The sequence below is a fragment of the Sus scrofa genome, chromosome 6 (assembly GCF_054392235.1).
Source record: "Sus scrofa isolate SSC_HxYL_T2T_F1_AM1 chromosome 6, Sscrofa_HxYL_maternal_Yorkshire_Landrace_v2.0, whole genome shotgun sequence".
Taxonomy (NCBI): Eukaryota; Metazoa; Chordata; class Mammalia; order Artiodactyla; family Suidae; genus Sus; species Sus scrofa.
Window position 1 is genome coordinate 83,885,743 of NC_139388.1, and position 27,952 is coordinate 83,913,694.

At 53.8% G+C, this 27,952-nt stretch overlaps 1 protein-coding gene across 10 annotated transcripts in view; it reads right to left on the reverse strand.

The window, feature by feature from the left end:
• Nucleotides 1–27,952, reverse strand: part of ECE1 (endothelin converting enzyme 1) — a 122,232-nt gene that overhangs the window by 23,459 nt on the left and 70,821 nt on the right. For all 10 annotated transcript variants that reach the window (XR_014807198.1, XR_014807197.1, XR_014807200.1 and 7 more), the window contains 6 exons: nt 24,036–24,177; nt 18,434–18,646; nt 6,328–6,449; nt 4,374–4,520; nt 2,946–3,011; nt 1,467–1,658 (listed from right to left, as the gene is read on the reverse strand). Coding sequence is in view for 5 of the 10 variants with exons in the window: in XM_084963223.1 (XP_084819349.1) it covers nt 1,467–1,658; nt 2,946–3,011; nt 4,374–4,520; nt 6,328–6,449; nt 18,434–18,646; nt 24,036–24,177 (882 nt within the window). In the remaining 5 variants the exon portion in view is untranslated. The remainder of the gene's footprint in view (nt 1–1,466; nt 1,659–2,945; nt 3,012–4,373; nt 4,521–6,327; nt 6,450–18,433; nt 18,647–24,035; nt 24,178–27,952) is intronic.

The window sequence follows — 27,952 nt, forward strand, 5'->3', positions numbered from 1 at the left end:
GGGCAGTTGGAGCAAACCACATCATGCGGCATCTTGCTCGACCACCTGGCCTCAGAGCGGAAAAATAGTGCCAGATGGTGCCCAGCACAGGCTGTGATCTCCATAATAACCCACTCTGCACCGCTCCCCTGATGCCAGCTTCTCCGGGGACCTAAAAGGCAGCTGGCACCCAGGAGGAGGCCAGGCTCTGCTGCTCTCATCCCCAGCCTTTGTGTGGGCTGCACCTCCGGCTGGGATGCCCGATCAGCCTGGCTCCTGCTCACCCAGCAGTTAGACTCACCCTCCCTGTCTTGGCCTTGCCCCTGGCCCGAGTGCCCTGTTTCTTTGACCCAGAGCACTTGGTGATGAGATTGAGGTTGTTTTCTTGGGGGTGTCCCTCACTCTCCTGGAAGCATATCATGAGCAAGGCTCCCCCAGACACTTGTCAGAGGCAGGGAGGGATGGAGAGAGAAAAAGGGGTAGAGGCCAAGGTATTTTTCCTGAAAGGAGAAGAAATGAGCCAAACTCTAACAGACTGGCAGGACTTGGCTGGGCAGAGGAAAAGAAGGGGGACATTTTTGTGCAGCCTCAACACAAGTGGCCTGGACCTCCTTCCCAGGAGGGGAGCAGGGCCTAACCAAGTGTTCTTGGGCAATGGCAGGAAACAGGAAGATTGACAAAAGCCACTCTGCTGATTCTTCTGTGGCCCCAGGGTGTGGGGGAAGGCTGGACACTAACATGCCATGGACTAGAAAGAAGGACCCTGCAGGCAATCACTCACTACCTGCAAGTCTCAAGCAGCCACTAGGGGGCAGCCTTTGGTATGGGCTGATCCACAGAGGGGCCAGGGCTTCTCAGATGGGGTACGCCCCCTACAGAGAGCATCGCAGTTCTGACCTCAACCCCAGTACAGCTAGCTTCAGGAGGTGGCCGGGGGTGTTGGTCAAGAGCACAGCTTCAATGAGTCCAGCGCCCAGCTCCTTGCCACTTAGGAGCCTGGCAGCCTTGAGCACATCACCTAACCTCTCGGCCTGGAAAAAGGAGGTGACATCAGAACCGTCCCCTCACATTTCTTTGCTGTACATTGATGCACTTAAGCTCAAGAGATTAGAAATGCCCAATCCAAATGAGAAAGAAAGAAAGGCACAATCTGAGCCATTATTATTATTATCATGACCACGGAGTCTCCCCAGGTAATGGCCGTTTCAGAAAAGCAACTATAATAAAAAGAAAAAAAAAAAAAAAAAAGGAAAGCAGCCTGGCACAGGGCAAGAGACCAGCTTTGGAGCCACTGGCTGTGTGGCCTTCAGCAGGCATCTCTACCTCTCGGAGCCTCAGTTCCATCTGTGAATCGGGAATAACAACCACCCCTCCTTCATGGGGTTGTTCTGAGGGGCTGGTGAAGTGGGTTAAACACCCCAGCCCAGTGCCCTACGTCCTGGCTTCTGCGGCTGCCCCGGCCCCCGCGTCAGCCAGAGTTCGGTTACCTGCAGCTCGGCTGCCGTCACTTTGTGGTAGATGAGCTCCTCGTCCCGGCGCTTCTCCTGGGGGATGGTAATGTTAGCTAGCGCCGTCTCAAAGTCCAGGATCTGCTGCATCTGGGGTCGGATGGTGTCCTCGTCCCCGCCGCCCAGTAGCTTCCCCAGCTGGACCATGTAGTTCAGGTATCCCGTCAGCACCTGGGGGATCCAGCACCCCCATCCATCAGCACCTGCTGCCCTCTGCCCTCTGGACAAGGTGGGCAGGGCAGGCAGGGAGCGAGGGGGCTGGGTGTTTTACTCAGGAAACCCGCTGGAAACCAGCTGCAAGAATGATTTTGGGGACGGGGGAGGGAGCGGGATGGACTGGGAGTTTGGGGTTAGTAGATGAAAACTATTCCATTTAGAATGGATAAGCCATGAGGTCCTGCAGTGTAGCACAGGGAACTATATCCAATCTCTTGGGATAGAACATGATGGAAGATAATATAAACAAAAGAATGTATATATATGTATGTCTGGGTCACTTTGCTGTACAGCAGAAATTGACACAACATTGTAAATCAGCTATACTTCAATAATAAAAAAAAGAATGATTTTGGCAGTGCACCTCTGCACTGGCTCCCATGCACTCAGGATAAAGCCCACACAGGGCCCCACGCTGGACCCAAGTCACGGGAAAGCCAGCGATGGCGCCATCTCTCAGTTCTTGGAAGACACTTCTTCTGAAGCACCCTGCTCTGCTGGGCCCCCAGATCTGACCGAGGTCCCCAGGTTGCTTTCTCAGCTCACCCTCCCCTTATCACAATTTGTCATCATGTCTCTAATCTGGTGGTTGGTGATTTACCATCTGCCTCCCCTCCTAGGCCCGAAGCCCCGTGGGGCAGGACCAGGGTCTCATTCACCACTATCTCCCCCGCCCCAGGCTCTTAGTAGCCACTGGCTCAATACAAGTGGGTGGATGCTCAGTACAAGTGGGTGGAATCGTGAATGGACAGATGACAGACCTCAGGCCAGGTCTCCCTGGGACATCATGAGAGGCAGTCGGGGGAGAGAACGGTGTGGGCTTCGGAGTTAGCAGATCGGATCTGGATGAGAATCTCAGCCTCACCTCTGGCCACCGGCTGTGTGCCCCTTGAGCAGGTGACAGAGTATCTCTACGCCTATTCCTTCCTTGGTAACAGGCCAGGTAAAAACAATACCGATGTGATAGATGACACAAATGAAGTTCAGAGCCGTTCGGTATCTGCTGGGTTTTGGCGAAGGCCAGAGGTGACGTGTATATCAGGCGGCTCCCCTTATCACCGCCTCACTCTGCAACGGGGCCAAATGACACCCCTGCAGGGACTGCCAGGAAAGTGACACCTCTATGCTCCTCTAGTTTTAAAGACTTGCATAGGTGTGGACACTGAGGGGACACCGAAGGGGACAAACCATGGAGACAGGTGGGCTGGGTGGGAGCCCCTCTCTCTGAAGAGACACACCCACCTTCTCATTTTCGGTCTTGTTCAGGTAATAGTCCCTCGAGGGTAAGCCCAGGCCAGACTGGTCCACCTGGAGAGAAGGGCAGAAGGGAGGGGATCTCGTGTTGCACCTGTGCACCCACACTGCATGGCCTCCGCCCACCCCGGGGATGGCAGGTACATGGCAACAGAGGACCAGCTTGGACCCCAGCAGGAGGAGCACAAGCTGGAAGCTGAGGCCACTCCTGGGCCGTGCCCCCAGCGAGGGACTGCATTCCTTCCCACCCACGTGGTCAGCCACAGGGATTCGGGGCCCTTCCAAAGGGCCAGACAGAGCCACCCTTGTCTTTAAACTCCTCGTAGGCTCGGCAGAGCACCTGTACTTCATTAAACACGTCCCAAGATGGTGAGCGGTTCAGAGCCACTCACAGCTGGGTCACCTTGGTCAAGCTACTGAACCTTTCTGATCCTTGAGTTTTTCTTTTTTTTAGGGCCACACCTGTAGCTGTAGCATATGGAAGTTCCCAGGCTAGGGGTCCAATTGGAGCTACAGCCGCCGGGCTATGCCACAGCCACAGCAACTTGGGATCCAAGCCACATCTGCAAACTACACCACAGCTCATGGCAATGCCGGATCCTTAACCCAATGAGCGGGGCTAGAATCTGCATCCTCATGGATCCTAGTCGGGTTTGTTAACCACTGAGCCTCAATGGGAACACCCCTCGGGTTCTTTATCTGGGAAATAAGGGAACTGTCTAACCCTCAGCACCGGACTGATGACTGCAGGAAAGAGTGTCAGGGAGGAGCCGGCTGAGTGCTGGGCCGGCAGTGAGGGTCCATGCCTGAGAGCTACTGTCAGAGGGCCACACCTTGACACACCCAGAACACATGTTATTAGAGTTCATTTGGTTGATATGGAAATGGCCACTCAGAGAGGTTGAGGCACTTGCCCAGGGTCACACAGTGAGCGAGTGGCAGAGGTGGATGGGAACTCGGCCTTCAGGACCCCCAGCCTGGGTTTCTCGCTTCTGCATCTGAGGGTGGGCACACCAAGGCTGGGGCTCCCCAGGCGTGCTGCAGTCGGCCTGGGGCAGGCTCTGGCAGGAAGAGATAGGCTCAAATGCCAAGGCCGGAGACCAAGGTGGGGAGGTCAGGAGGTGATCCCAGCTGTGTCTGGGAGTTGACATCCCTCCTGGGGCCCACAGTGACTCATCAGCACCCCTAAAGATTCACTGTGCTGCAGTGACCCCCATGTGCCCAGAGAAGGCAAGCCTCCCCTTTCACAACTTCTTCCTGCAAAAATCTCATCGCTGGGCGCCTCCAGAAATAATGGAGGTTCAGAAACTAAACGCCCGCCGCCCAGGGCAGGTCTGCCCCGACCCTGTTGCTTGCCGAACGCAAAACAGGCCCCGAGGTGGAGCCCATCCTCATCCCAGCCTCCGGGCCCCTTACTTGGATCACGTTGCTGTTGGAGTTCTTGGAGTCGGCGCTGACGTAGACGGAGAAGAAGGGCGAGGTGCGGTAGTGGGACGTGACCACCTGTAGGGTGTCCTGGAAGTTGTCCTTGTCCCAGGGCCCTGTGATGTTCCAGCCCCCGAGCTGCGGGGAGAGAGAGAGGGAATGGAGAGGGGATGAATGAGGCAGTGGGAGACCCGGGTGGGGATTCTGATGCTGCGGCTGACTTGCTCTGTGACCCCTGGTAGTCCTCTGACCTCTCTGAGCCTCAGGGGCAAATGAAAGGGACCGTCTGTCTTCCTTAGGGGTTTCTGACCAGCGAGCTGGAGACCCCGGTGAAGCAAAGACATAGCCTGGATGTGCGGGCCATGAACACACAGGATGGCTGCTCCCTAGGTGGCTGGGGACGGGAATGGGGATGGGAAGGAGACATTCCCTGTACTCTGGTCACTTTTTTTGGTCTTTTTAGGGCTGCACCTGCGGCATATGGAGGTTCCCAGGCTAGGGGTCAAATTGGAGCTGCAGCTGCCGGCCTACACCACAGCCACAGCAACACCAGATCTGAGCTGCGTCAGTGACCTACACCACTGCTCGTGGCAATGCCAGATCTTTAACCCACCGACTGAGGCCAGATCGAACCTGTGTCCACATAGATACTAGCTGGGTTTGTTACTGCTGAGCCACAACAGGAATTCCTACTCCGTTCACTTTTAAATACTCAACTATGTGAATGAAATGCCTTTGAAAAAAATTATTTATTTATTGTTTTATGGCCGTGCCCGCGGCATAGGGAAGTTCCCAGGCTAGGGGTCTAATCTGAGCTGTAGCTGTTGGCCTGCACCACAGCCACAGCAACGCCAGGTCTGAGCTACGTCTGTGACCTACACCACAGCTCATGGCAACACAGGAGCCTTGACCCACTGAGCAAGGCCAGGGAATTGAACCTGCATCCTCATGGATACTAGTTGGGTTTTCAACTGCTGAGCCACAATGGGAACTCCCTGAATGTAATTCCTATTAAGGCAGTAATTCAATTGTGCCTGCAAAAGAAAGGGTCCATATTTTTTCAAAGGTTGATGAGTTAAGGTCTACTTGAGTTTCTCTCAGAGCTGGGACTTCTGTCATCTCCTCAGTCGTCTCTGGTTGGCTAAGTGCTGGCCCGTGGGACCTGTGCCAGAGGGGAGGGACTGTCCAGTCCCCAGGGTCCACCGCTCCACACCCTGTCGCAAGGCCTCTCCTGAGCTGACCCACGGGTTGGGCCTAGAGGGAGTAGAAGGCCCCCCTGAAAACCGTTCCTTCTGGCAGCCTGGCCAGCCTGGGGCGGCCCCCTGCTGGAGTCCATCCTGTCGGAAGGTGCTCAGGGGGATGCAATCTGCTCCGGGGGCTGGGGGGGCCCTGAGCCAGTGGCCCTCCTCACAGGGAGGGCTCTGCTTCTGGTCCCAGGCTATTGGTCCTTCCAGAACAGACCCTTTCTGACACACAAACATGCCCTCTGAGGAAACGGAAGTAGCAACACAGAAAAATGTTTTCCCTGTAAATATGGGCCCTGTCCCACTCACAGACGCCCAGGCAGACATCTCGCAAATACACACAAACCTTCCCACTTACACAGAGATATGTGAGCATATGTGCATGTGCATTGCAAATACACACACACAATCACTCAGACAGCCTGACACATGTCAGCAGACAGACTCTATGATCCAGCTGAGTGAGGTGGCTGGAGGTGTGAGGTGGCCAGGCCCCGGTGGTAGCTAAGAACTGGGGTGGAAGCCAGGGGGACAGGCAGGTGGCAGGGGCAGGAAGAGATGGGGGACAGGGGACAGGGGGAGAAAGAGGGCAGGGGGAAGAGGCAGGAGGAGATGGGGGCAGGGGGAGATGGGGGAGGGGCGGGGGGAGATGGGGAGGGGCAGGGGAAGATGAGGGCAGGGGGACACCCCAGGGGGTTCACCTTCTCAATCAGCTCCATCAGGGGTTTGGCTTTGAGCTCCTCAATCCTGGTTTCGTTCATACACGCACGGTAGTATACCTGGGCCTTCCTTTCTGCCTCGCTCACACTGGCTGTGGAGTTTTCTGGAAGGACAAGGGACAGCAGTTTGCAACATGCCGCCATGTGCATGTTGGGTAGCCCTCGGTTGGGGAGTCTCTCTGGGAACCTCGGTGTTCTCAGCTGTGACAAGAACTTGGACTTGGGCCTGTCAGCGCAGGTGGGGAACATGGTCACAGCGGGGATGTGACCGCCCATAAGCAGACGGAGTGAAGTGGAGGGGCCCTTGCTTTAGCTGAACTGACTGTAAGTAAAGAGAGGAGATCGTGTTCCCCCCCTTCTGCTGGACGGGCTCCCAGATGTGTCCCCGGACTGGCAGCAAGGGCCACCTGGCAGGAGGACAGTCTGTTTCCTCTACTGGCCAGCGCGTGGCCCAAACACCCCTGCCTGGTGCACGGGACAGAGACCTGTCTTGGTTTTCAGATCCCAATGACCTTTCTTGTGATAAGGACTGGACTTGGACGGAGACTTTGAAGGCCTCATTCGTTATGACTTGTGTTTCCGCTTCTTCCTCCGAGGGGCCAGGCAAGTTCATCAGATTCAGAACGGACTTAGAGGCCATTTGCCATGTCCCGTCCCATCCCCCACAAGCAGCATCTCAATTCCTTACCCCAGGACACTGGGAGCCTCTGTCCCTTCTTGTCCTTGGGGCCCTGGCCTGGATGCCACCTGCTGTATATGCACAAGCAGGGGCAGGAGCCCGTCCACACACAGCAAAGGTGACTGCTTCCTGCTGTCCAGGACACGAAGGATCTGCCATGGGCCAGGGCTCCTGTGCCTAAGCCTTCATCTCAGAGCTCTGCCCAGACCCCACCGTGGTCCCCCATGCCCCCATTCCCTCTGTCCACCTTGCTCCCTCCCTGGGGAATACCTCACTGCTCTGGCCACGTTCCCTCATCTCACACTCATGCCTCCTGGACCCCAAAACGCCTTCCTTTGCTTCTTCAAAGGCTCCAGCAAACCCCGCCTCCTCCAGGAAGACTTACTGGCGGAACTTGATCCGCTCACTCACTAAGCACGTGCTGGTTGCTTACTCTGTGCTAGGCTCTGTGCAAGCTTTGGAGAACAAAAAAGACAATGTCCCTGTCCCCAGGGAGCTTCCTTTCCTGGGTGAGGACACAAACATTGAACAAGTAAACCCACAAAGAGAAAGCTCACCCTGGCCTTCTGCACAGGATGCTGTCAAACCCACTCGGCCTTCAAGGCCTCTCTGAGGCCATCTTGCCTAGAAAGCTTCTCCTGAGAGGTTCATTTATGAAAAGCCCCACCATTGAGCACCCACTGGCTGCCAGGCGCTGGCTTGGGGACGAAGTTTTACAGACATGAAAAAGAGCCGCTCCTGCCCCCAGGGAGCTCATGGTCTAACAGTGACACAGGCATACAAAGACAGGACCTCAAGACAGCGTAGTCCTGGGCTTAATGCAAATGGTTCTGGTTCTGACGCCCAGAGAAAATCACACCCTTTGGTGGGGTGGGGAGGGGCCGAGGGGGTGTGTGTCTCCAGAGGGTTCTACTATCTGAGCTGCTGCTGAGAGATGAAAAGTTACTCACCAGGTAGAAACAGAGGGGAAGGGCACTGGGTCTGGGGGGTGCTGGACAGCGTGAGAAAAGCAAGGCAGCGTGAAAGGGCCATGCCCTTCGGAGAAAAGAAATGTTTGGCGCAGGGTGTGACGTTCGGAGAAAAGTCTGGCGCAGGGCATGCCCTTCGGAGAAAAGAAATCTGTTTGGCGTAGCCTGTTCCAGAGGCAAGAGTCATTTCCTGACCAGTCTAATCAGCTTCCCCAGCCCTTGTCCCCAGGGCTCCCCTGCCCCCCAGTTCTTAGCATAAACAGCGACATGATTTTCACTGATCAGAGAGCATCGGCCCTGATTTTGCTGGAGTCAGGGCGACAGCCCTGAACAGGGGATGGGACCAGCCTGGGGCTAGTCTGAAGGGAGATATGGAGGCACAGATCCAGGGGCCTGCAGAGGGTACACACAGCCCTGGAGATCCCGGGGGACCTGCTGAGCCCTGGAAACTACCTGCGTGTCCCCCCAGGCCCTACTGGAAGGGGAGCTCAGACGTGGAGAGGGCTGGACTGTGCCCAGCATCTCAGACTCAGGAAGCAGAACATCAGGAAAAGCAAAAGGGGGCCTTCCTGAGGCCTCGTTGCTATGGCAACCCCCCCCTAGCAGCTAGGCTCTGGAAGAATCGTCACTGCTTGCCAGGCCCCAGAAGCCGCAGCCTACTGCTCACATCTGGTTCTGGCCATGACCCTGAAATGCCCAGCCAGCGCTGGGGGAGGCGCGTTCTGTGTGCTCTGGCCCATGAAAGGGCCTGGCATCTCCCTCCTGCACAGCCCCAAGGCCGCGGAGATAAGAAGCCCAAAGAAAGGTTCCCGAGGAATAGCCTGGCTGCGCTCATTACAGCAGGTTCCAGCTCCTCCTTTCCCTGATGCCGCCACCGTGTGCGCAGCCCCGAATGACTGCTGGGGAGAGGGGTGCCTGGCCTCCCTCTCTCCTTCACTGGGGGGTTCAAACGCCCCCTCCTCCCTCCACACCCCGGCTGTCACCTCCATTCACTCTTCCACAAAAGGCTCACTGAGTTCCGAGGGCCTGGTGGCTGCTGGGCTGGGTGTGGGGGAGGCAGTGGGCAACACGGACTCTGGCAGGCCAGCCGGACAGCAAACGGTCATTGCAAGGCACCTGCTCACATGTGGGGTGACTGCTTAAGGAGAAAGTCTGGGGGCCTTGAGAGGATGGCGGGGGAGGCCCAGGAAATCCTGGCCTGAGCTCTGGGGATGAAGGATGCCATGAACATGGAGTAGATGGGGCTGGGGGCTGGGCTTGGGCTGCCTTGCCCTCCAGTCCATGTCCTAGTGCCCCCTGCTCCTCCAGCACCGGCCGGGAGCCACACACAGTACCCTCAGCATCGTCTGCTGAAAGAATAGAGCCAGGGTCTGCTTCTGACGAGGAAGGATGCTGTATCTGGGGATTGAGAGGGTGATGCGGCAGGTGCCTGGCAGAGACTTGCCAGCAGGAAATGAGGTAGGTGGGGCAGGAAGGGATGGGAGTGTGAGCCCCACCAGGAGTTAGAACCCCCTGTCTTCCCACGGTGATGGTGACACTGGCTGGGGCAGGAGCCCTGGGGGGGCAGGTAACATTCCTCCACGCCCCCACCCACCTCCCTCTGGCTCATGGAGCCCATGGGACAACCCACAGCACCCTTCCCCATGGTCCTTCCTCCTCACTCACAGGGCACTCACTATGTGGCAGGCTCCTCGGGGGACAAGAGCCGGGGGAAGCCGGCCAGGTGGGAGGCCACAGCAACAGGCCAGGTGTGCGATGGTAGGGGCTTGGGTCAGGGTGGCAGCACAGGAGGGGTGAGAAGCAGAGGGAATATTAGCAAAACAAAGATTCTGCCAAGTTTGCTGAGCAAGGTGGTGCTGAGATGCGGAGCTGGGGGTGGAAGGCAGCTTCTGGGTGTGGAAAAGGCAGCTCAGGTTCAGACGCTTTAAAAGGCAGCTCAGGTTCAGACGCTTTCGCTTTGAGATGTCTCTGAGACATCCAAGCGGAACCCTGGGGGGTAGTTTACAGAGCTGTTGTCTCGAATACTTTTAGTTCAAAAAGGCACTGGAGTATACGAATTCCTTAAAATTGCCTAGAAGGCCCCATAACCTACCCTCAACAGGGGCCACAGCGCTCCTAAAGAGGGAAGAGAATTAGCTCCTGAATGTCAGAGACACCTTACTCTTTTATGTACACACACTATAGAAACAAGTCTATCTGTGGTATGAAAATTTTAGGGAGGGGGCAGTCATAAAAAAGAGTTGAGGGAGTTCCCGTCGTGGCGCAGTGGTTAACGAATCCGACTAGGAACCATGAGGTTGCGGGTTCGGTCCCTGTCCTTGCTCAGTGGGTTGACGATCCGGCGTTGCCGTGAGCTGTGGTGTAAGTTGCAGACTCGGCTCGGATCCCGCGTTGCTGTGGCTCTAGCGTAGGCCAGTGGTACAGCTCCGATTCGACCCCTAGCCTGGGAACCTCCATATGCCGCGGGAGCAGCCCAAAGAAATAGCAAAAAGACAAAAAAAAAGAGTTGAGAAATACTGCCCTGGGTGATGGGGCCCTGCCTCTTTCCACTGCCAGCTCCAGCCTGTCTCCTGCTCCCTCCCTCTCGCTCCCACACTCCTACCCCAGAGCCACTGTGCTCACTGTTCCTCTTGCAGGCCACACCCCTCCCCTCCCATCCCTGTGGTCTGTTCTCTCTTAATTCAAGTTCTGCTCAAATGTTCCCTCCTCTAAAGGCCCAGCCTTCCTCATCGCCATGGCAGCAATGACTTCTCTACCTGGCCCTGCATCCTACCTGATTTGTTTTTCCTCCAAGTCCTAATTCTTCAGTCATGGTATATAATTTTTCTCTTCTTTTTGCCCACACCCATGGCATATGGAAGTTCCCTGGCCAGGGATCGAATCTAAGCCACAGCCCTAGCAACGCCAGATCCTTAACCCACTGTGCCGGGCCAGGGATCAAAGCCATACCACCGTGGTGACAATACCGGATCCTTAGCCTGCTCCGTCACCGTGGGAATTCCTGTTATTTATTTACTCATTTATTTGTTTATGGTCTGTCTCCCCTGCAGGAATGTAAGTGCCACGAAAGAAGGTTTATTCCTTATACGATCCAGGCACCGAGCCCTGCCATGTGGACAGTGACAGGATGTAACTGGAGTGAATGAATGAAGGGGTGTCTGGAGCTCCACAGAGAAAGGCAGCGATCATTTCAGCCTGATGGAGGAGGCTTGGTTTCAGAGTGAAATCAGCCACACACAGTCTTCTCCTGAGGAGAAGCTTGGTTTCCTTAAAGACACCCCTGCCTGAAGCTCCTGTTGTGGCCCAGCAGTAACCAACCAGACTAGTATCCATGAGGACGAGGGTTCGATCCCTGGCCTCACTCAGTGGGTTAGACACCTGGTGTTGCTGTGAGCTGTGGTGTAGGTCGCAGATGTGGCTCGGATCCTGCGTTGCTGTGGCTGTGGGGTAGGATGGCAGCTGTAGCTCCGATTTGACCCCTAGTCTGGGAACTTCAATAGGCTGCAGGTGCAGCCCTAAACAAACAAACAAACAAACCCCGCCTGTATTAAGTTCCCAGAAGTAGGGAGCAGGCAAGGCTGGGAGGAATCAACGGGCAACAGGGTGGCTTCTGGGACCCAGCCCGGGGATTTTGGAGCTGGTGGCACTTCCAGGTCCCCAGGAGGATGGGAACAATCTGGCAGCCCCAGGACGGGTGATAGGACTCTGAACTGCCTGGGTACTTCCTTCCAGAGACTCCGAATTCCAGAAACTTCCTCAGTCACTTCCCCAAAGTCCCAGAGAGGAAAGACAGCATACCATTTAATCGGCCCACTGCTTCCTCTGGGAGTTTTTATTGGAACAGCCTTTCCCACCTCACGCCTGGGGAGGAAACCAACGCTCTGGCAACTAGGCGGCTGCAGGGATGGGGGTTCCCGGGAATTCTGGGGCACACGCACCCCGGACCCCCTGTACTGCAGACGGACCAGAGTATATGAGGCCCCGGCTCCACACCAGGGCAGCACCAGTGTTTGTTTTAGATAAAACCACAGACACAGCTCAGTCACAGGTCTCAGGAGCCCCAGCTGGGAAGGGTGAGAGGGGATCTGATAAAGAGGCGCCTTTGTCTGCAGGAGAACAAATCACTCCAAGACCCTTCCTATTTGCTGGAGATTACTGCTGGTTAGGCTGTGGGCTGAGGTCTTTTCATCACCAAGCTGACCCTCTGGGGTGGCTACTGTCCCTCCATCTCACAGAGAAGGGAAACAAAGTCCAGGGAGATGCAGGAACTCGCCCAGGGACGCAGAGCTGATAGGCAGCAGGCTGGAATTTGGACCCAGGTGCTTTGAAGCTTCCCTGAGAAAACGAACTGCTTCCCCTGTGCGTGGGTGTGGCTGTGTGTGTGTATCTTGTCACAGCCGTTTCCACCAGTGGGTGCCAATTTATAGGCAAGAGGCTGGGTAACTGGTCCAAGGTCACAGCAGTGAGTGGCTGAGCCCAGAACAGAGGCCAGAGCTCTCTTGGCCTCCCTTTCCTCTCTGGAGGGTTGGCTCAGAAACCTGGATGTAGGTCTGAAGCAGTCCAGCTGCCCCTAGGAAGCCCTGGACACTCACCCCTATCTTTCGATCAAGTCACCAATCAAACCATCTAAGTGTCCCCCAGACACGAAGAAGAGCCTGCTACTGCAGGTGTGATATTGGATAGAAAGCGGCTCTTGTCCACAGAATTTCTTATTGCACAGGAAGATGAAGCTACTTTAGACAGTAAATACTGCAAAAAGAAATCAAAATAAAAATAGAAGAGATGTCATAGGGTGAGATGCTTAACTACCAAGTCACCGACATGGATGAATTTAATGCTACTGGAATGATTCTGTGTTTCTCAGGGAGACTGGTGTCCGGGGTAGAGAAAGCGAGATTGCTTTTCTTTTCTTTCTTTTTCTTTGTCTTTTTGCCTTTTCTAGGGCCGCTCCCGCGGCATATGGAGGTTCCCAGGCTAGGGGTCAAATCAGAGTTGTAGTCACCGGCCTACACCAGAGCCACAGCAACAACAGATCCAAGCCACGTCTGCGACCTGCACCACAGCTCACGGCAACACAGGATCCTTAACCCGCTGAGCGAGGCCAGGGATCGAACCCGAAACCTCATGGTTCCTAGTCGGATTTGTTAACCACTGCACCAAGATGGGAACTCCAGAGATTGCTTTTCTTTATGGAAACTGTGTTGCCCAAATCATTACAACAAGCAGGCAACGATTTTTTTTTGCATGCATTAATCGTAGAATATAAAATATGTTAAACACAAGTACACAAAATATCATTGTAGCTCAAGCCTGGAGCGGCCCTTTGGTACCCACAGAAGGCATTGATGTGGAAGAAGCAGTTTGAGAAAAGTCTTGCAGGATTGGGAGGGGGTGGGGTAGGTATTCTAGATGGCAGAATAGTCTGTGCGAAAAATGCAAGCTGGAAGGCCTAAGACAAGGCCGAGCCTCGGGGGTGACGGGTCCAGCTGTATCTTTCCTCTGATGAAGTGAAGGTACACTCTTGTTTCCCCAAAGCCTTCGAGGACAACCCAAACTGGCAGTTTGGGAGGGTGGCAGAGTGTCTTTCGGGTGAGGCATCTGTGTCTCACGCAGCTGAGGTCACCCCCTCCAGCCAGCTGGCTGCCGGGACATGCCATGGGGGCACTTGGCCCAGTTCAACCCACCTGCTACAGATCTGCCCGGATGTCCTCCGAGGGAGCCAGAACTTGCCCAAGGGCACATGGTGAGCTGATGGCAATAGCTGACACAATCCTCACTGGCCTCTGAAGGGTCCTTCTCCTCCTAGAGAAGCTGCCCCCAGACCAGCTTGGACAGCTGGGCGCCCGTGCGTGTCCCAACCCCTGTCAGTGCCCCCTCCCTTCCGAGGCCTACTGGCTGACCCCTTTGTCTTGGGGGAGCTGAAACCAGCCTGGTCTTGAGCCCAAGAATGCACAGGCCCACGCTCCTGCATATTTTGGTCACCCACTCATCACCTTCCTGCCTCTTTGGGAGTTTCCAGGTATCAAAGTCCCCAGGTATCAAAACCCACAGATGAGGGGCCGTTTCCAGACTAGTTTCTGGGAGTGGGGGTGGGGGCAGGGAGGGATGTCAGGACATGCCTTGTAGGAAGCTCTCGATCGCCAGGACATGAGGTGACCCCAGCGTCTGTGTTCATCAGGCCTGGGCCAGGTCTCGCCTGGCCTGGAGACCTCAAGCCAGCAGCTGTGGGGGAAAGGAGGTTGGTGAATCGTACTTCCAGCTACTCCGTGACCTCAGTGTGCATAGCGCAGAATCAGTAGAGAGAGGATAGCGCTCTGAGGCCCCACAGCTCTGGGGCTGAACCCCAGCTCCACCATTTCCTAGGAAATACACTTCCTTTGTATTTGTGAGTCTCATCTGTAAAATGGGCAGAGACAGCCTCCTTTAGGGCCTGAATAAAATAACACCAGTAAACAACCCACACCTCTTTCCTGAGTACAGGGTCTGTCACTGCTGCTGTAAGAAATAACATTAGCAATAATTACTCTTTCTTCGGCCCCCCAACTCGTCCTTAGAGCATCCCTGCAATGCTGAGTTGGTTCCCACTTTACAGGGAAAGTGCTGAGGTAGGCTAAGTGGCCTCTCCATAGTCTGGGCTGCCACTCACCCATCACCCTCAGAAGGGTGGCTCTGCTCTGCTGAGCACCCATTAGGCACCAGGCTCCATGCTGAGCACTCTGACCCATCATATGGAAGACAGCACCCATAGGACCTTGACCGTTAGGCGGCACTGTCACCCCCATTTTACAGATGGTGAAACGAAGCTGGAAAGAAGCTGGGCCACTCGTCCAAGGTCACACATGATAAGCTGGCATACCCAGGCTCCTGATACCACCAGGCCCTGGCCTGGGGGTCAGGGGCTTGAAGGCAGGGTTCTGTTTGTTCTGTGCCCAGCTTCCTACCCATACCTTGACCCTCAGGGACAGGGTGGATGTGAGGCCAGAGCCCACGACTTGGAGGCACTGCTCACGGGCCCTGCTACCTGGGGGCGGGGTAGGAGGATGGGCTCAGTCCTGGCCCAGACCCAAGATCCTTCCAGAACCAGCAGGGTCAGGATCCATGGGCACCCAGCACAAGGGTGGGTTCTGGGCCTGACTGGGGAGTTGGAGGGCCCGTCCGCCTTTCTTCCCCTGTCCCCTCTTGGTGCTAAGTGCTCCCCTGGCTGAGGTCCCCTCTCCACTGTGGACTGGCAGGGGTCCTTGACCAGGTTACCAAACCCCCTCAGTTTCCCCATCTATAAAACGGGAACCAGGAGTTCCCATGTGGCTCAGTGGTTAACCAACCCGACTGGCATCCATGAGGCGCGGGTTTGATCCCTGGCCTTGCTCAGTGGGTTAAGGATCCGGTGTTGCCGTGAACTGTGGTGTAGGTCGCAGTCGCAGCTCAGATCCAGTGTTGCTGTGGCTGTGGTGTAGGCTAGCGGCTGCAGCTCCGATTGGACCCCTAGCCTGGGAACCTCCATATGCTGCAGGTGTGGCCCTAAAAAGACAAAAAGACAAAAAAAATTTAAAAAATAAATAAAATGGGAACCACAGTTTCCAGGGTAGCTGTGAGGATTAAGGAGGCAGTGCCTAGTACAGAGCACAGCATGAGCAGACACTCGGCAAGCATCAGCCTCTTTCCTTCTCTCCTTTAGGCTCTCAGTGCTCTGTGCATCCTGCAGGCTCTCCCCCCAACAAAACAGGCAGGGCGCCACTCTGTCCCTGGTGCCTGGATGAGGTGGTGTGGGACAGGGAAGGCCATGTGACCAGGAGTCAGGCAGTCCCAGTTCTGACACCTCCTAGCCTGTCCTAGGAGCTCTCTGGAATTCAGTTTCCTCACCTAGCGCGTGTGATCAGCAGCTTTCTAGCTCCCACCCTATGGGCTCACATAGGATGACATTTACAAAGGAGCTCTGTAAACTCAGACGTGCTGCACAAAGGTCAGGAGAGGATAACAACAGTAACACCAACACAGACAGCAGGACCACAACAGGCCCGGCCCCGGCAACACGCTTAGAAGATATTTTCCCATTTAATTTTCATAACGCAGAGGAGGCATGGTTCCCATCGTACTGATGAGAGAAGAAGCCCAGAGAAGTTATGTAACTGACCTAAGGTCACAGAGTAAATGGCAGAGCCAGGACTTGCACTAGGTTCTGGTGATTGCAGCAGAGGCACTAGCCCATCTTGTTATCATATTTGGACAATTCTTCTGCTTTGGTTGATGGTCCCTGACCAGCCCCGGCTACGTCTTTAGGTGCTGGGAAAGGGACATCACTGAGTTCCAGTCTGGCTACCACATACGTGCCTTTAGATCTGAACTGAAAGGCTGGGTCCCCTTTCAGAGGCAGCCAGGCAGGATGAAGCAGGCAGGGGTTTTGTGTTCCTGACACGTGGAGCCCACCCAGTCCCACTCCACCCACCCCCTGCTCTGGTCCTTAGGGAGACAAGCAGGGGGCTGCCAAGGGGCTCTGCCCAGAGGTTGCTGGGGACCAAGGAGAAGCGGTGGGGGATTTCGTCCTGCAGCAGCCAGGCCCCCGGGGGCTGAGGTGGGGAAGAAAGGAAAGGTCTCCTTAACCTGGTTTGCTGATTGCTACTTTCATCTAAAAGAGTTGCCTGAAACTCATGACTGCAAATTAGAACTCTTTCTTATCTCATAGGAAGGTTTCTGTCCCTTTGAGATCTGTTTCCTGTTAAGTGTCTTCTTCACTTTACCTATGTTTGAGTATCACAAGGTTTTTGTTTTGTTTTTTTCTTTTTAGGGCCACACCCACAGCATATGGAGGGTCCCAGGCTAGGGGTTGAATCAGAGCTGCAGGTGCTGGCCTACACACAGCCACGGCAATGCCAGATCCGAACCTCATCTGTGACCTACTCCACAGCTCAAGGCAATGCCGGATCCTTAACCCACTGAGGGAGGCCAGGGATGGAACCCAAGTCCTCATGGATCCTAGTCGGGTTCGTTAACTGCTGAGCCATGATGGGAACTCCCGAGTATCACAAGGGTTTTTTAAAAATTTTTTCTTTTTTGGCTGCTTGGTGGCATATGGAGTTCCTGGGCCAGGGATCAGAGCAGAGCCAAGCCACAGTTGTAACCTATAGAGCCAAGCCACAGTTGTAACCTACATCAAAGCTGTGGCAATGCCAGATCCTTAACCGGCTGTGCTGGGCTGGAGATCGAACCTGTGTCCCAGTGCTCCAGAGACACCACCGATCCCATTGTGCCACAGCAGGAACTCCTCATCCCTCTCACTGGTGTTTAAATTACTTAATAAGTATGTCAAATCTAAGTTTTGTCATTAATGGATTAATTGACTGGCTTTGCATGATCTAGCCTCTCCAGCATTTAGGGTCTCAGGATGAGGCGGGGGTCAGCAGGAGATGGGAATGGCAGAGGTCCTGGCTGCTGAGGGGTTCAAGTCAGGACTCTAGAGGCTACAGCATGGGGCATTCTGATTCCATATGGACAAGCATCCCAATGGGCAGATGCTAATTCAACAGACATTACATAAGGGTACAGCTTCAAATAAGGTGTGAGATTCTAACCTGGGGATAAAACCACCAACACCAAGGTCAACTAGAGGTGCTAAAAGCCTAACAAGGTATGAAGACAAGAACTTTGGTTCCCTGGCTCATCATGCAAACCTGATTGCCACGAGGTCCAGGAAGACTCCTGCTGACCATGAATAGCGCTCAGATAAACCACTGTTATAGCTCCATCAGCTCACCACCTTAAAATCTGACCTAGAGTGCTCAGCCTTTCATTCCTTTTCCTTTTTTTTTCTTTTTTTTAGGGCTGCTCCTGCAGCATATGGAGGTTCCCACGTTGAAATGGAGCTATAGCTGCCAGCCTACGCCAGAGCCACAGCAACACTAGATCCAAGCCATGTCTGCAACCTACACCACAGCTCACGGCAACACCAAATCCTTAAGCCATGGATTGAGGCCAGGGATAGAACCTGCGTCCTCATGGATGCTAGTCAGAGTTGTTTTTGCCAAGCCACGACGGGAACACCCTTTCATTCCTTTTCACAACCTGCAAAACTCAGGGTCAATACTAGTCAAAAACTGAGCCTCAGTTAAAGCCACAAAAGCAACGACCACAGCTACCAGTTCCTGTACACCTACTATGTGCTACACATACCGCGTTAATGCTTCATACTGAGAGCTCTCTAGTTCTCGAAACTCTGCAGTTTGCATAGTATTAGTCCTGTTTTTAGAGATGAAGAAAGGGAGGCTCAGACAGAAGAAACTTACTCAAGATCACACAATGAGTAATGGGGCCGACATTCTAACCCAGTCTCATCGACCCCAAAGTCTCCCCATTCCGCCAAGCTCTTCCTCTAACGGGGCCTGGCCATGCAGGTCCAGCGGGCAGCCCTCCTCTGCAGCCCACCCACCAGATCCTGCTAGGTGCTTACCGAGGAGGTGCTTGATGATGGCCTGGTTGTGTTCCCAGAGGTTGCTGAAGGTCCCCCAGCGTGAGTGGCCATCGGGCACGGGGTTGGCTTTGATCCAGCCGCCACAGGCGTAGGTGAAGAAGTCCTGGCAGGGGTCCACCGTGGGGTCCATGGAACTCAAGATGGAGCTGGTCACTGAGATGCAGGCCTCACTTAGGCACACAGAGGGGGTTCCTGGCAGGGGTCAAGGACAAGAGGCCGGTGAAGGGCAGGGAGGGAGGAGGCTATGAGAATATAGTGCAGGGGGCCTGGGGCCCGGGGGTGCCACACCCCACCCCAGACAGGACCAAACAGATTTGGAACTGGACATTCCCTAGACCACTACAGAGAAAAGATTTCAGTAGATTTACAATCTCCAGGCTTATAAAGTAAGACCTCTGTCTAGCTGCCTGAATTCTTTCCATGTCGCAGGTGCAACACCTGAGGTTGCAGATGAGGAAATTGAGGCTCTGAGTTTAAAAAGTACCTAGAACCAAGGTGCTCCCTTTAATCAGTCCGTAAATATTCATTGATTTTTTATTATTATTATTCTCTGATGCTCAACGAACTCGTTCCCTCATTCAGGCATTCACTTATTCAACAAAATAATTACTGAAAATCTTTCAGCTTCTTTGCTGAGTGCGGTGTGTGTGTGTGTCTGTGTTGGGGGGTATAAAAGGCATAGTCTTTTCCTTCAAGAGCTAACAATTTAGTTGCAGATACACATATTTTAAAAGAAAAGTCAAAAGACAACAGTAGGAGAAATGTCTGTCATTTATTCCACACACATAACCTGAGGATACCTTGTTCATGCCAAATGGGTGATGCAGACCAGATGGTGCCAGGACTTAGGATGCAGGAAAGACTCTTTGAAATAGAAGGAACTAAGAAAAATCATTCCCCATGAGTAAAAGGCAGGAGAGTTAGCTCATGCAATCTTCAAAAAAGCAAAAACGAAACAACCCTAAGAGATCACTTTGCATAAGGCGATTTTACCCATGAGAAAACTGAGGCACAGAGAGCTAAGTACCCCATTCAGCAGCTAATGGGGTTTGAACCCCACTCTCTCTCTGCTATGCCTGCTGCAGGCCTGGAAGGCTCTCTGGGAGATGACGAGCCCCTGCTGCTGCTGGGAGGCAAGGCAGCGCAGCTGTCAGGTGCCCGCCTGAGGAGGGATGGTACTTCACGCAGGTGGGCAGTGGGGAAGAGCTGCCACATCCTACGAGTGCCCCCCAAACACGGGGAGCCGGTTCTCACGGCACATGGGGCGGAGGCATGAGGAGGGGGCTGGACCCCTGCGGCGAGGTGGATCAGGGGGCTCAAGCAAAGGCACCAAACTGTAGGCAGCCTTGGCAGTGGTGCAGGCCTGCTGCCCAAGCTGACTGGCAACCAGAGGGACTGTTTACTGATCCCGGTGCAGCTTCCCCATTTGAAGATGAGGAAACTAAGCCTCTGAGTGAGTGAACGGGCCCAGGTCCCAGACTGAACCCGCCCCGTGCTGCCTGGGCCTCTGCAAGGCCAGGTCTCCCGCTCTCCCTCACCACCCCTGCCCGTCCCGCCAGCGGCTGCTGCAGCCCTTCTGGTGCATCCAGCTTCCCCACTGCTCAGGGAGGGGGGCGGCAGGGCAAGCCTCCTTCTTAGACCAGGGTTCAAATCCCAGCTTTCTGCCTCCGGCCTCAGGCAAGTGACCTCATTTCTCTGAACCTCGGTTACTCCATCCAGAAAAAAGGACAGCAGGATAGATTTCACGGCGATGATGAAAGGACTGACCCTATGGCTGTGGGTGGGGGTGGGCTGAGCTTTCTGGAGTCTTAGGGTCCAGTGCTCCCAGGCCAGCCTTCAGAGAGCAGAAAGGATGCACGGGCTGGCTGGGGCTGGAAACACAATGCCAGCCAGGGCTGGGCGGCCTGTGGGCCCATTAACATCTGCTGACAAACCCTGAAGGCAGACCAAGGCCTCAGAGGGGCCGTACAACAGCCCCAAAATCAGGGTGACTCTATTTTGAGGTAATTACTTGTTTTGAGATGATGATACAACAGTTAAAAATTGTTGTGCCATTGCGCCTGAAAATAGAGAAAGGAAATGGTAGGAGACATGGCGCCATTTAAACTATCTCTGGATGAGATCTTAGAATTGCCTGACCTGCTTCCCCACTAAGGGAATGTACTAGAATCTTTGTGGGGGGTGGGGGGAAGAATTTCTGTAGTTTGAAAAAGCCTATTCACTATTATGATACAATGGCATAGATGGAAAAGGAAAAGAATACCTATTGTTTTTATACAACAAACCACAGGAAGTCAAGCTTGACAAAATCTTGGCTGGTGGGAAAACCCAGAAGACAGCTAGTTATAAGACGGTGACTATCAGGGAGCAAGACACATCAGAACCGTGTGTGTGTGTGTGTGTGTGTGTGTGTGTGTGTGTGTGTGTGTGTGTGTATGAGAGAGAGAGAGATTGATGGATTATTTGTAGTTATCATGGGGGACTGGATTTTATTTTATTTATTTATTTGTTTGTTTGTTTATTTTGTCTTTTTAGGCCTGCACCCACGGCATCTGGAAGTTCCCAGGGCAAGGGTCTAATTGGAGCTGTAGCCGTGGGCCAACGCCACAGCCACAGCAACGCAGGATCCAAGCCACGCCTGCAACCTATACCACTGCTCCCAGCAACGCCAAATCCTTAGCCCACTGAGTGAGGCCAGGGATTGAACCTGCAGCCTCATGGTTCCTAGTCAGATTGTTTCTGCTGTGCCATGACGGGAACTCTGGGACTGGATTTTAAAACAAAATAAGAAACCAGTCCCCAGGAATTAGTCTGAGAGGCTTCAGTTCTTCACTAAGTACCTCCTCTATGAGGCACAGGGCAAGGGACTGAGACGGTACTTCATCAATAATTGCTTGATGATCTAATTCTTTTTTCTTTCTTTCTTTCTTTTTTTTTTTTATGGCCACATGTGTGGCATATGGAAGTTCTCAGGCTAAGGGCTGAATTGGAGTTGCAGCTGCAGGCCTATGCCACAGCCACAGCCACACCAGATCTGAGCCTCATCTGCAACCTACGTTGTAGCTTGCAGCAACACAGGATCCTAACCCACTGAGGCCAGGAATTGAACCTGCATCCTCGAGGAGAGTACGTCAATTTCTTATCCCGCTGAGCCACAGTGGGAATTCCTGATCAACTAACAGTTTATTGGACTGCAGATCCTTTACCAAGGATCCTTGGCCCTGCAGGTGCTTAATGTATATTTGATTAATTCATAGCTTCTGAACCCCCTCATCTCATGTTAACACCTTCAAAACTCAGCTTAAGCTCCCTTTCTTTGGGGGAACCTTCCTAGACCTTCGACCTCCTCTGGGCTCCTTGGCAGCCTGGGTGTCCACTATTTGAGTACAGACTATTCTGGGTCATGGCCATCTCCTTGTCTACCTCCCCCTTCAGAATGTGAACATCAGGGAAGGACCAGCCTCTGACTTGCATTTATATTTCCTGTGCTCAGTACTGAACTTGGCACCCAGTAGCTGCCCAATACATGTTTACTGAATGAATGAATGGGTGAGAGAATGAAAGAGCTTTGTTTAGCATTTGGTGGAGTAGTGACTACCTTTCTCTCTCTCTCTCTCTTTTTTTTTTTTTTTTCCTTTTTAGGGCCGCACCCACAGCATATGGAGGGTCCCAGGCTAAGGACTGAATTGGAGCTGCAGCTGCAGGCCTACGCCACAGCCACAGCAACACCAGATCCAAACCGTGTCTGCAACCTACACCACAGCTCCTGGCAATGCCGGATCCTGAACCCACTGAGCAAGGCCAGGGATGGAACCCGAGTCCTCATGGGTACTAGTTGGGTTTGTTAACTGCTGAGCCACGACAGGAACTCCAATTATTTCTTAGGCACCATCTAGGTGCCTGACATACAGTAAGCACTCGTTAAATGTGGAATGAAGAATGAATGAATGAATGAATGGAGTGCTTGATACAGGAGGGATGTGAGGATGACTCAGATGAAATCCTACCCTCTCTCCAGGCCCCTAAACCCCTTCCCCATCCTGGTCCAGCATGGCCACTCACACAGGCCAGCATATTCAATGAAGGCTTGATTGGTTGATGCCTGGAGTTGATGCTCCCAGATCCTGTGAAGGATCATGATCATTCTGCCGGGATGAGTGCCAGGTGACCGAGTTGATGGGGTTAGACTTGGAGCAAAGTCCCACGAGCTGCTCAATCAGGGGGCCTACCGACATTGAAAGCTGGGTGTCAGGGCACAGGGGCCTGAGAGGTCCTGGAACTGACTGGACCTTCATCCTTATTTTTTTAAAACTTGGATCCACCCTTTTCTTTCTTTCTTTTTTTTTTTTTTTTGATTTTTAGGGCTGCACCTGCAGCATAGGGAGGTTCCCAGGCTAGGGATCGAATTAGAGCTGCAGCCTCTGGCCTATGCAAGATCCGAGCCGTGTCTGAGACCTACACCACAGGTCACGGCAATGCCAGATCCTTAACCCACTGAACAAGGCCAAGGATCAAACCTGCGTCCTCATGGATGCTAGTCAGATTCGTTAACCACTGAGCCACGACGGGAACTCCGGATCCGTCCTTTCCAGTTCCTAACAGCTTACTGAGCACTGACTGCGTGTGAGCTAGGATCACGCAGTGAGCTGGCAAGTGTGCTACATACACTTGGTCAGACCCAGAGAACTGGCTTCAGACCCTTGACAGCAGGACATAACTGGGGTTTGATCCTATTGCTCTACCAGGTAGGACAGAGAAGTACAATTACAGAGGGCCACCAAGGTCCCATGGCACACAGAAAGACAGCCGTCCTGTGGGCCCTAACACACACGGGTGTGTACCATGAGTTACAAAGGGAGGCAGAGCCCGTGCTCTGGGGCCCACCTGCCTGTGGCCGAAGTCCAGTGACCCCACTCCCTGCTGCACTAGCCACATGACCTTGGGCAAGCGGCTTCGTCTCACTGCCTCAGTTTCCTCGTGCAGAAAATGGGGCCAGAAGCAACCACACCTCCCAGGGTTGCTTCGAGGAGGAAATGAGATTACATCTGTAAAGGAGAGGTGTGGTATTCGGTACATGGAAAGTATTCCGTAAACGGAAGCCATTGGTGCTATTTTGTTGGAACCAAGGATGGAGACCAGGGCCAGCCTGTGTCCAACCAGCACACATCCTAACAATAATAGTACCTGGAGCTAAGGTTACAGACATCCTACCGGGTACCCGTATGTGATATAAACATTATCTCTAATCCTCAGAGACACCCCCGCACTGAGCACTGTCTTCCTTATTTAAGGTAGAGAAGACCTGGGCTCTGAGAAAATGACTTGTCCAAGGTCACACGGGCAACTCGTCACCGGGCCAGGATTTGAACTCACATCCTTCTGATTCCAAAACCTTAACACTGCCTATCCGCCACCTCCCTGGTCTCATTCTGTCGCAGCCACCACAGCCGTCCAGACCCAGCGCTCTCTGTGGCCTTGGAGGCCAGTTCCCGCTCGAGCGAGGAAGCCCCCTAACACGAGTGGACAAAGAGCTGGGGGATAGAAGCCAGTGAAGCCCACGACGCAACCCAGAGGCACCTACTTGTCCGGTACTGGACGCCCAGCGCTGCCAAGCAAGCCACCAGTCCTGCCGCCAGAAGTACCACCAGCACCACCAGCCGCTTCTCCACCTGGGTCCGCGCGGCCCAGCACCTCTGGCCACTCCGGGGACTTCGGAAGTTCACCTGTAGGGAAGGAGGCAGGAAGGGCGGGGAGGGCATGAGCCTGGGGGCGCCCCCGCCCAGGAGGAGGGGGCCCCTTGGCGGGCCTCGGCCCCGAGGAGCCATCAGGGCCACTCCCCTGCCTCGGGGTGGTCTGGTTCCCACAGAATCGGTCCTAATCCAGGAAAGGAACCGCCACCCTGCTCAGCAGCTCAGATTCGCTCCTCAGCATCAGAGTTGAGCAGCTCAACCCAGCTGGGTTTGTGTTTTTTTGTGTCACCCGATACGGGTAAAAGGAAAAAAAAAAAAAAGGTCAGCTTTCCCCTGTGTCTCCAGTAAGGAGTTCAAAAAAAGAACAGGATGTTTGGATGCACAGGCATCCAGTGAGTGTCCAGCTGGGCTTTCCTCAGAGCCCAGACTCAACAGGGCCGGGCGACACAAACAATCACCAGGATGACACGACCACAGCACACGCTTCCCAGGGGCACCGCCATCCTAAGCCAGTGAAATCTGCCCAGTCCCATGAGGGCCGTGGTCTTAGTTTCTTTTTACACACGAGGAAACTGAAGTCCAGAGAGGTGAGGCCCTTGCCTCGCATCACACAGCTAAGGGGTAGAACTCAGACTTAAGCCCAAGTGTATGGATTGCAGGGCCCGCCTGTGGGTCAGAGATTAGAGTCGGGAGAAGTCAGGGGAGATGCAGTGGAGAAACATCTCCATTCGGGCAGATCCTCAAAGGGAGGGGGAAAAATGTCCGCAGCTTCACAGTCCAGCTAAACAGGAAAGGAGGCACAATAGGAGGAAGCAGAGGGTGTGACAGGGCCTTCCAGGCTGAGGAGGGACATAGCAGCCAACAGCACCCAGAACCCTCGGCCCGGCCCTCACACCCAAGGCCAGCTGGGGACTCCCCTCTGTTCCACAAGGTGCTTCCTGCAAAAGCCACGGGACAGGCAGGATTCCCTGAAGGTGGGGTTCGGTTCAGTGACATTGCGGCCATGGGCCAGCAGTGGAGCCCCAACTCAGGGCCACACTGGAAGCACCGAGGGGACAGATGGACTCCAGGGCTTCCAGCTGCTCGCAGCCCAGCAGGGAGGCAGATAAAGAAACAGACTGGGGCGGTCAGGGGTTCAATCATGGAAGGCTTCCTGGAGGTGGGGATGCCTAGACTGGCTCTTGAAGAATATGTAGAAGCTGGCCAAGTGCATGGGGAGGGGAGGGAAAACGAGGGCAAGGCCTGGATCCTAAGGGGAGCTGTAAGCCAGGTTATAGTCCAAGGATGCCTTCCTCAGGGCTGGAGAGATGTGGTAAGATTTTCTCTGGGGAAAAGCCTCAATAGAGGGAGCAAGGCTTAGAGGGGAATGGGCCTAGAGGCAGGGAGACCCACAGGCTGCCGGGAGGTTGCTAGAGGAGAAAAGGAGACCCAGCCTCTGGGTCCAAGAGCTGAGGGGGTGGCTGCCCCCGGGAGCCAGGCCAAGCCCTAAGAGAGCTTCACACGGCCACCTAGAGATCTGAGGGCAGTCACATTCGGGACGGGAACAGAGCAGCCTCGTGGTCATCACTGGGTATTTTTCTGAACAGGAAATGCCTGGGGATTGCTGAACGAGAGAAAGAGGAAGACAAGACGTTTTTGTGGGGGAAAAAAAGTTGGGTTCTAAAACCAAGAAGAGGAACTTGAGGCCTGGCGCCGATTCTGTGGAGGACCAGGAAGCTGGGACCCGAAGCAGCTCTGTCAGGCAGAAGAAGGGGTGCCGCCTCCTGAACTCCCTCAAGAATCAAGGCATGAGGAAGTTCCAGGTGTCCAGGGATTGAACCTGTGCCCCAGGATGTGACCTGTGTCACGGCTACGGCAACGCCGGATCCTTAACCCACTGCGCCACACAGACACTTCCAAGAACCTTTTAGAAAAAGTGAGAAATGAAGATTCCGACTGTGCTACTGTCATAAAGTTAAAACCTGGGGGCGGGGGGGGGTTGCTGGTGCAGAGACAGCCTGGGATAGACGACGCTAAGATGCTCCCAGCACTGGATGTTTCGAAAGTGCTTTTTTCAGAAGCATCAACTCTCTCATGCAGTTTACCTGGGCGCAGGTATTCAGAGAGAATTCAGAGGGGCCCCAGAGGATGTGAAGCAGGTGCTGCCTTGTCTGGGGACATGGACATTTACTCCCCCTCTTCCTGCCGTCCTGTCCCTGAACTGGTCTTACCTTCTGCCTCCTCCTCTGAGCTTCTCAGTGTCCCCGTTATCAGTGCTCAGCTCTTGGGGGGAGGGGAAAAAGCTAAGAGATGGGGCAACCTTGGTTTAAGAGGTACCCCCTGCTCTCAGAAGCCAGGGAGCACAGCCACCAGGGATGGGGATTGCAGGAAACTCTCTCTTCGGTGGATAGAGCGATGTGCCAAGATTTGGGGAATCTGAGGAGGTGAAAGGGAGAGAAAGAAGAAATAAAAGGGGGAAGATGAAAGAACAAAGGGACGGAAGGGAAAAAAAGAATAATAATGGCAGCTAATGTTTGGGTGCTTTCTTCTGCCTGGCATTCTGTTAACTCTATTTGTTGCCGTCTGATTCTATCCTATCTTTACAAATCCATAAGAGTAAGTATGAAACAAAAAGCACCTACTGTACAGGAATTTCCTGTACATAGCACAGGAAATTATATCCAATATCTGCTTTTTTTTTTTTTAATGACCATAGCCTGGAAGTTCCTGGGCCAGGGTTTGAATCTGAGCGGCAGTTGCAAGCTACTCCTGCGGCAATGGCAGATCCTTAACCCTCTGTGCCTGGTCGGGGATCGAACATGCAACTCAGCAGTGACCTGAGCCCCTGCAGTCGGATCTTTAACCCACTGTGCCACAGCACGAACTCTATATTCAAATCTTGTAACTACCCATAATGGAAAAAAAATCTGAAAAATATGTATGTATTACTGAATCATTTTGCTGTACACCTGAAACTAACACGACACTGTAAATCAACCTTCCTTCAATTAAAAAAAAACCTCGAAAAACCCCCAACAACAAAGAGTAGGTATGAATATTAGCTCCAGAAGAAACACAGGAAGTGGGGATGAGAAGGACAGAGAAGTAAGAAAACCCAGCTCCCTCTGGACCCGCAGCCTCAATGGCCACGCTGCTTCCCAGGAGGAGAAAGTCGAGCTGAGTTTCATTGTTTAATGCCAAACAGACAGATGGTATTCACTGTAAAACTTAATTAGAATTAAGTCAGAATTAAATTAAAAATTCATAGTTCCAGGCAGAAATGGCAAATGGAATTTGAAAATAGGGTTTTTAGCCTTTGCATTGTTCTCTGCTCGACTTGTACTACCAGACTGAGGGGCCTCTGTTTCTGGACAAGCCCTGTCTCCGAGGGCAGAAGAAATCCAGAGGCCTCCCCCTGCAGCAGAAGTCACCAGGGGACTGTGCCAGGATCAAGGGGCCTCTCCAGGCGAGCCTGTCCAATTCCTGGGTGCAGTGGACAGGGCCTGGGCTGCGGGTCTGAGCCACTGTCTGGCTCACTGAGTCCTTCCTCCTTTCTGAGCCCCTCTTGCCCCCACCCTGCCACCCTCAGAGCCTGTCTTTTGGAAATGGGGGCATGTTGATTATAAGAGATGGGTCTGCAGCGACGTGGAGGGTTGGGGGGATTAATGAGGGGCAGCCAACTCTGCCTCCGGAGAGTAACTGGGAAGTGGCAGCGGCCAAGGCACAGAGCTGATGCCTGGAAGATGGAGTTAAGAATGACCGAGGATCTAGTCACTTACGATGGAGCATAATAATGTGAGAAAAAAGAATGTATACATGTAGGTGTAAC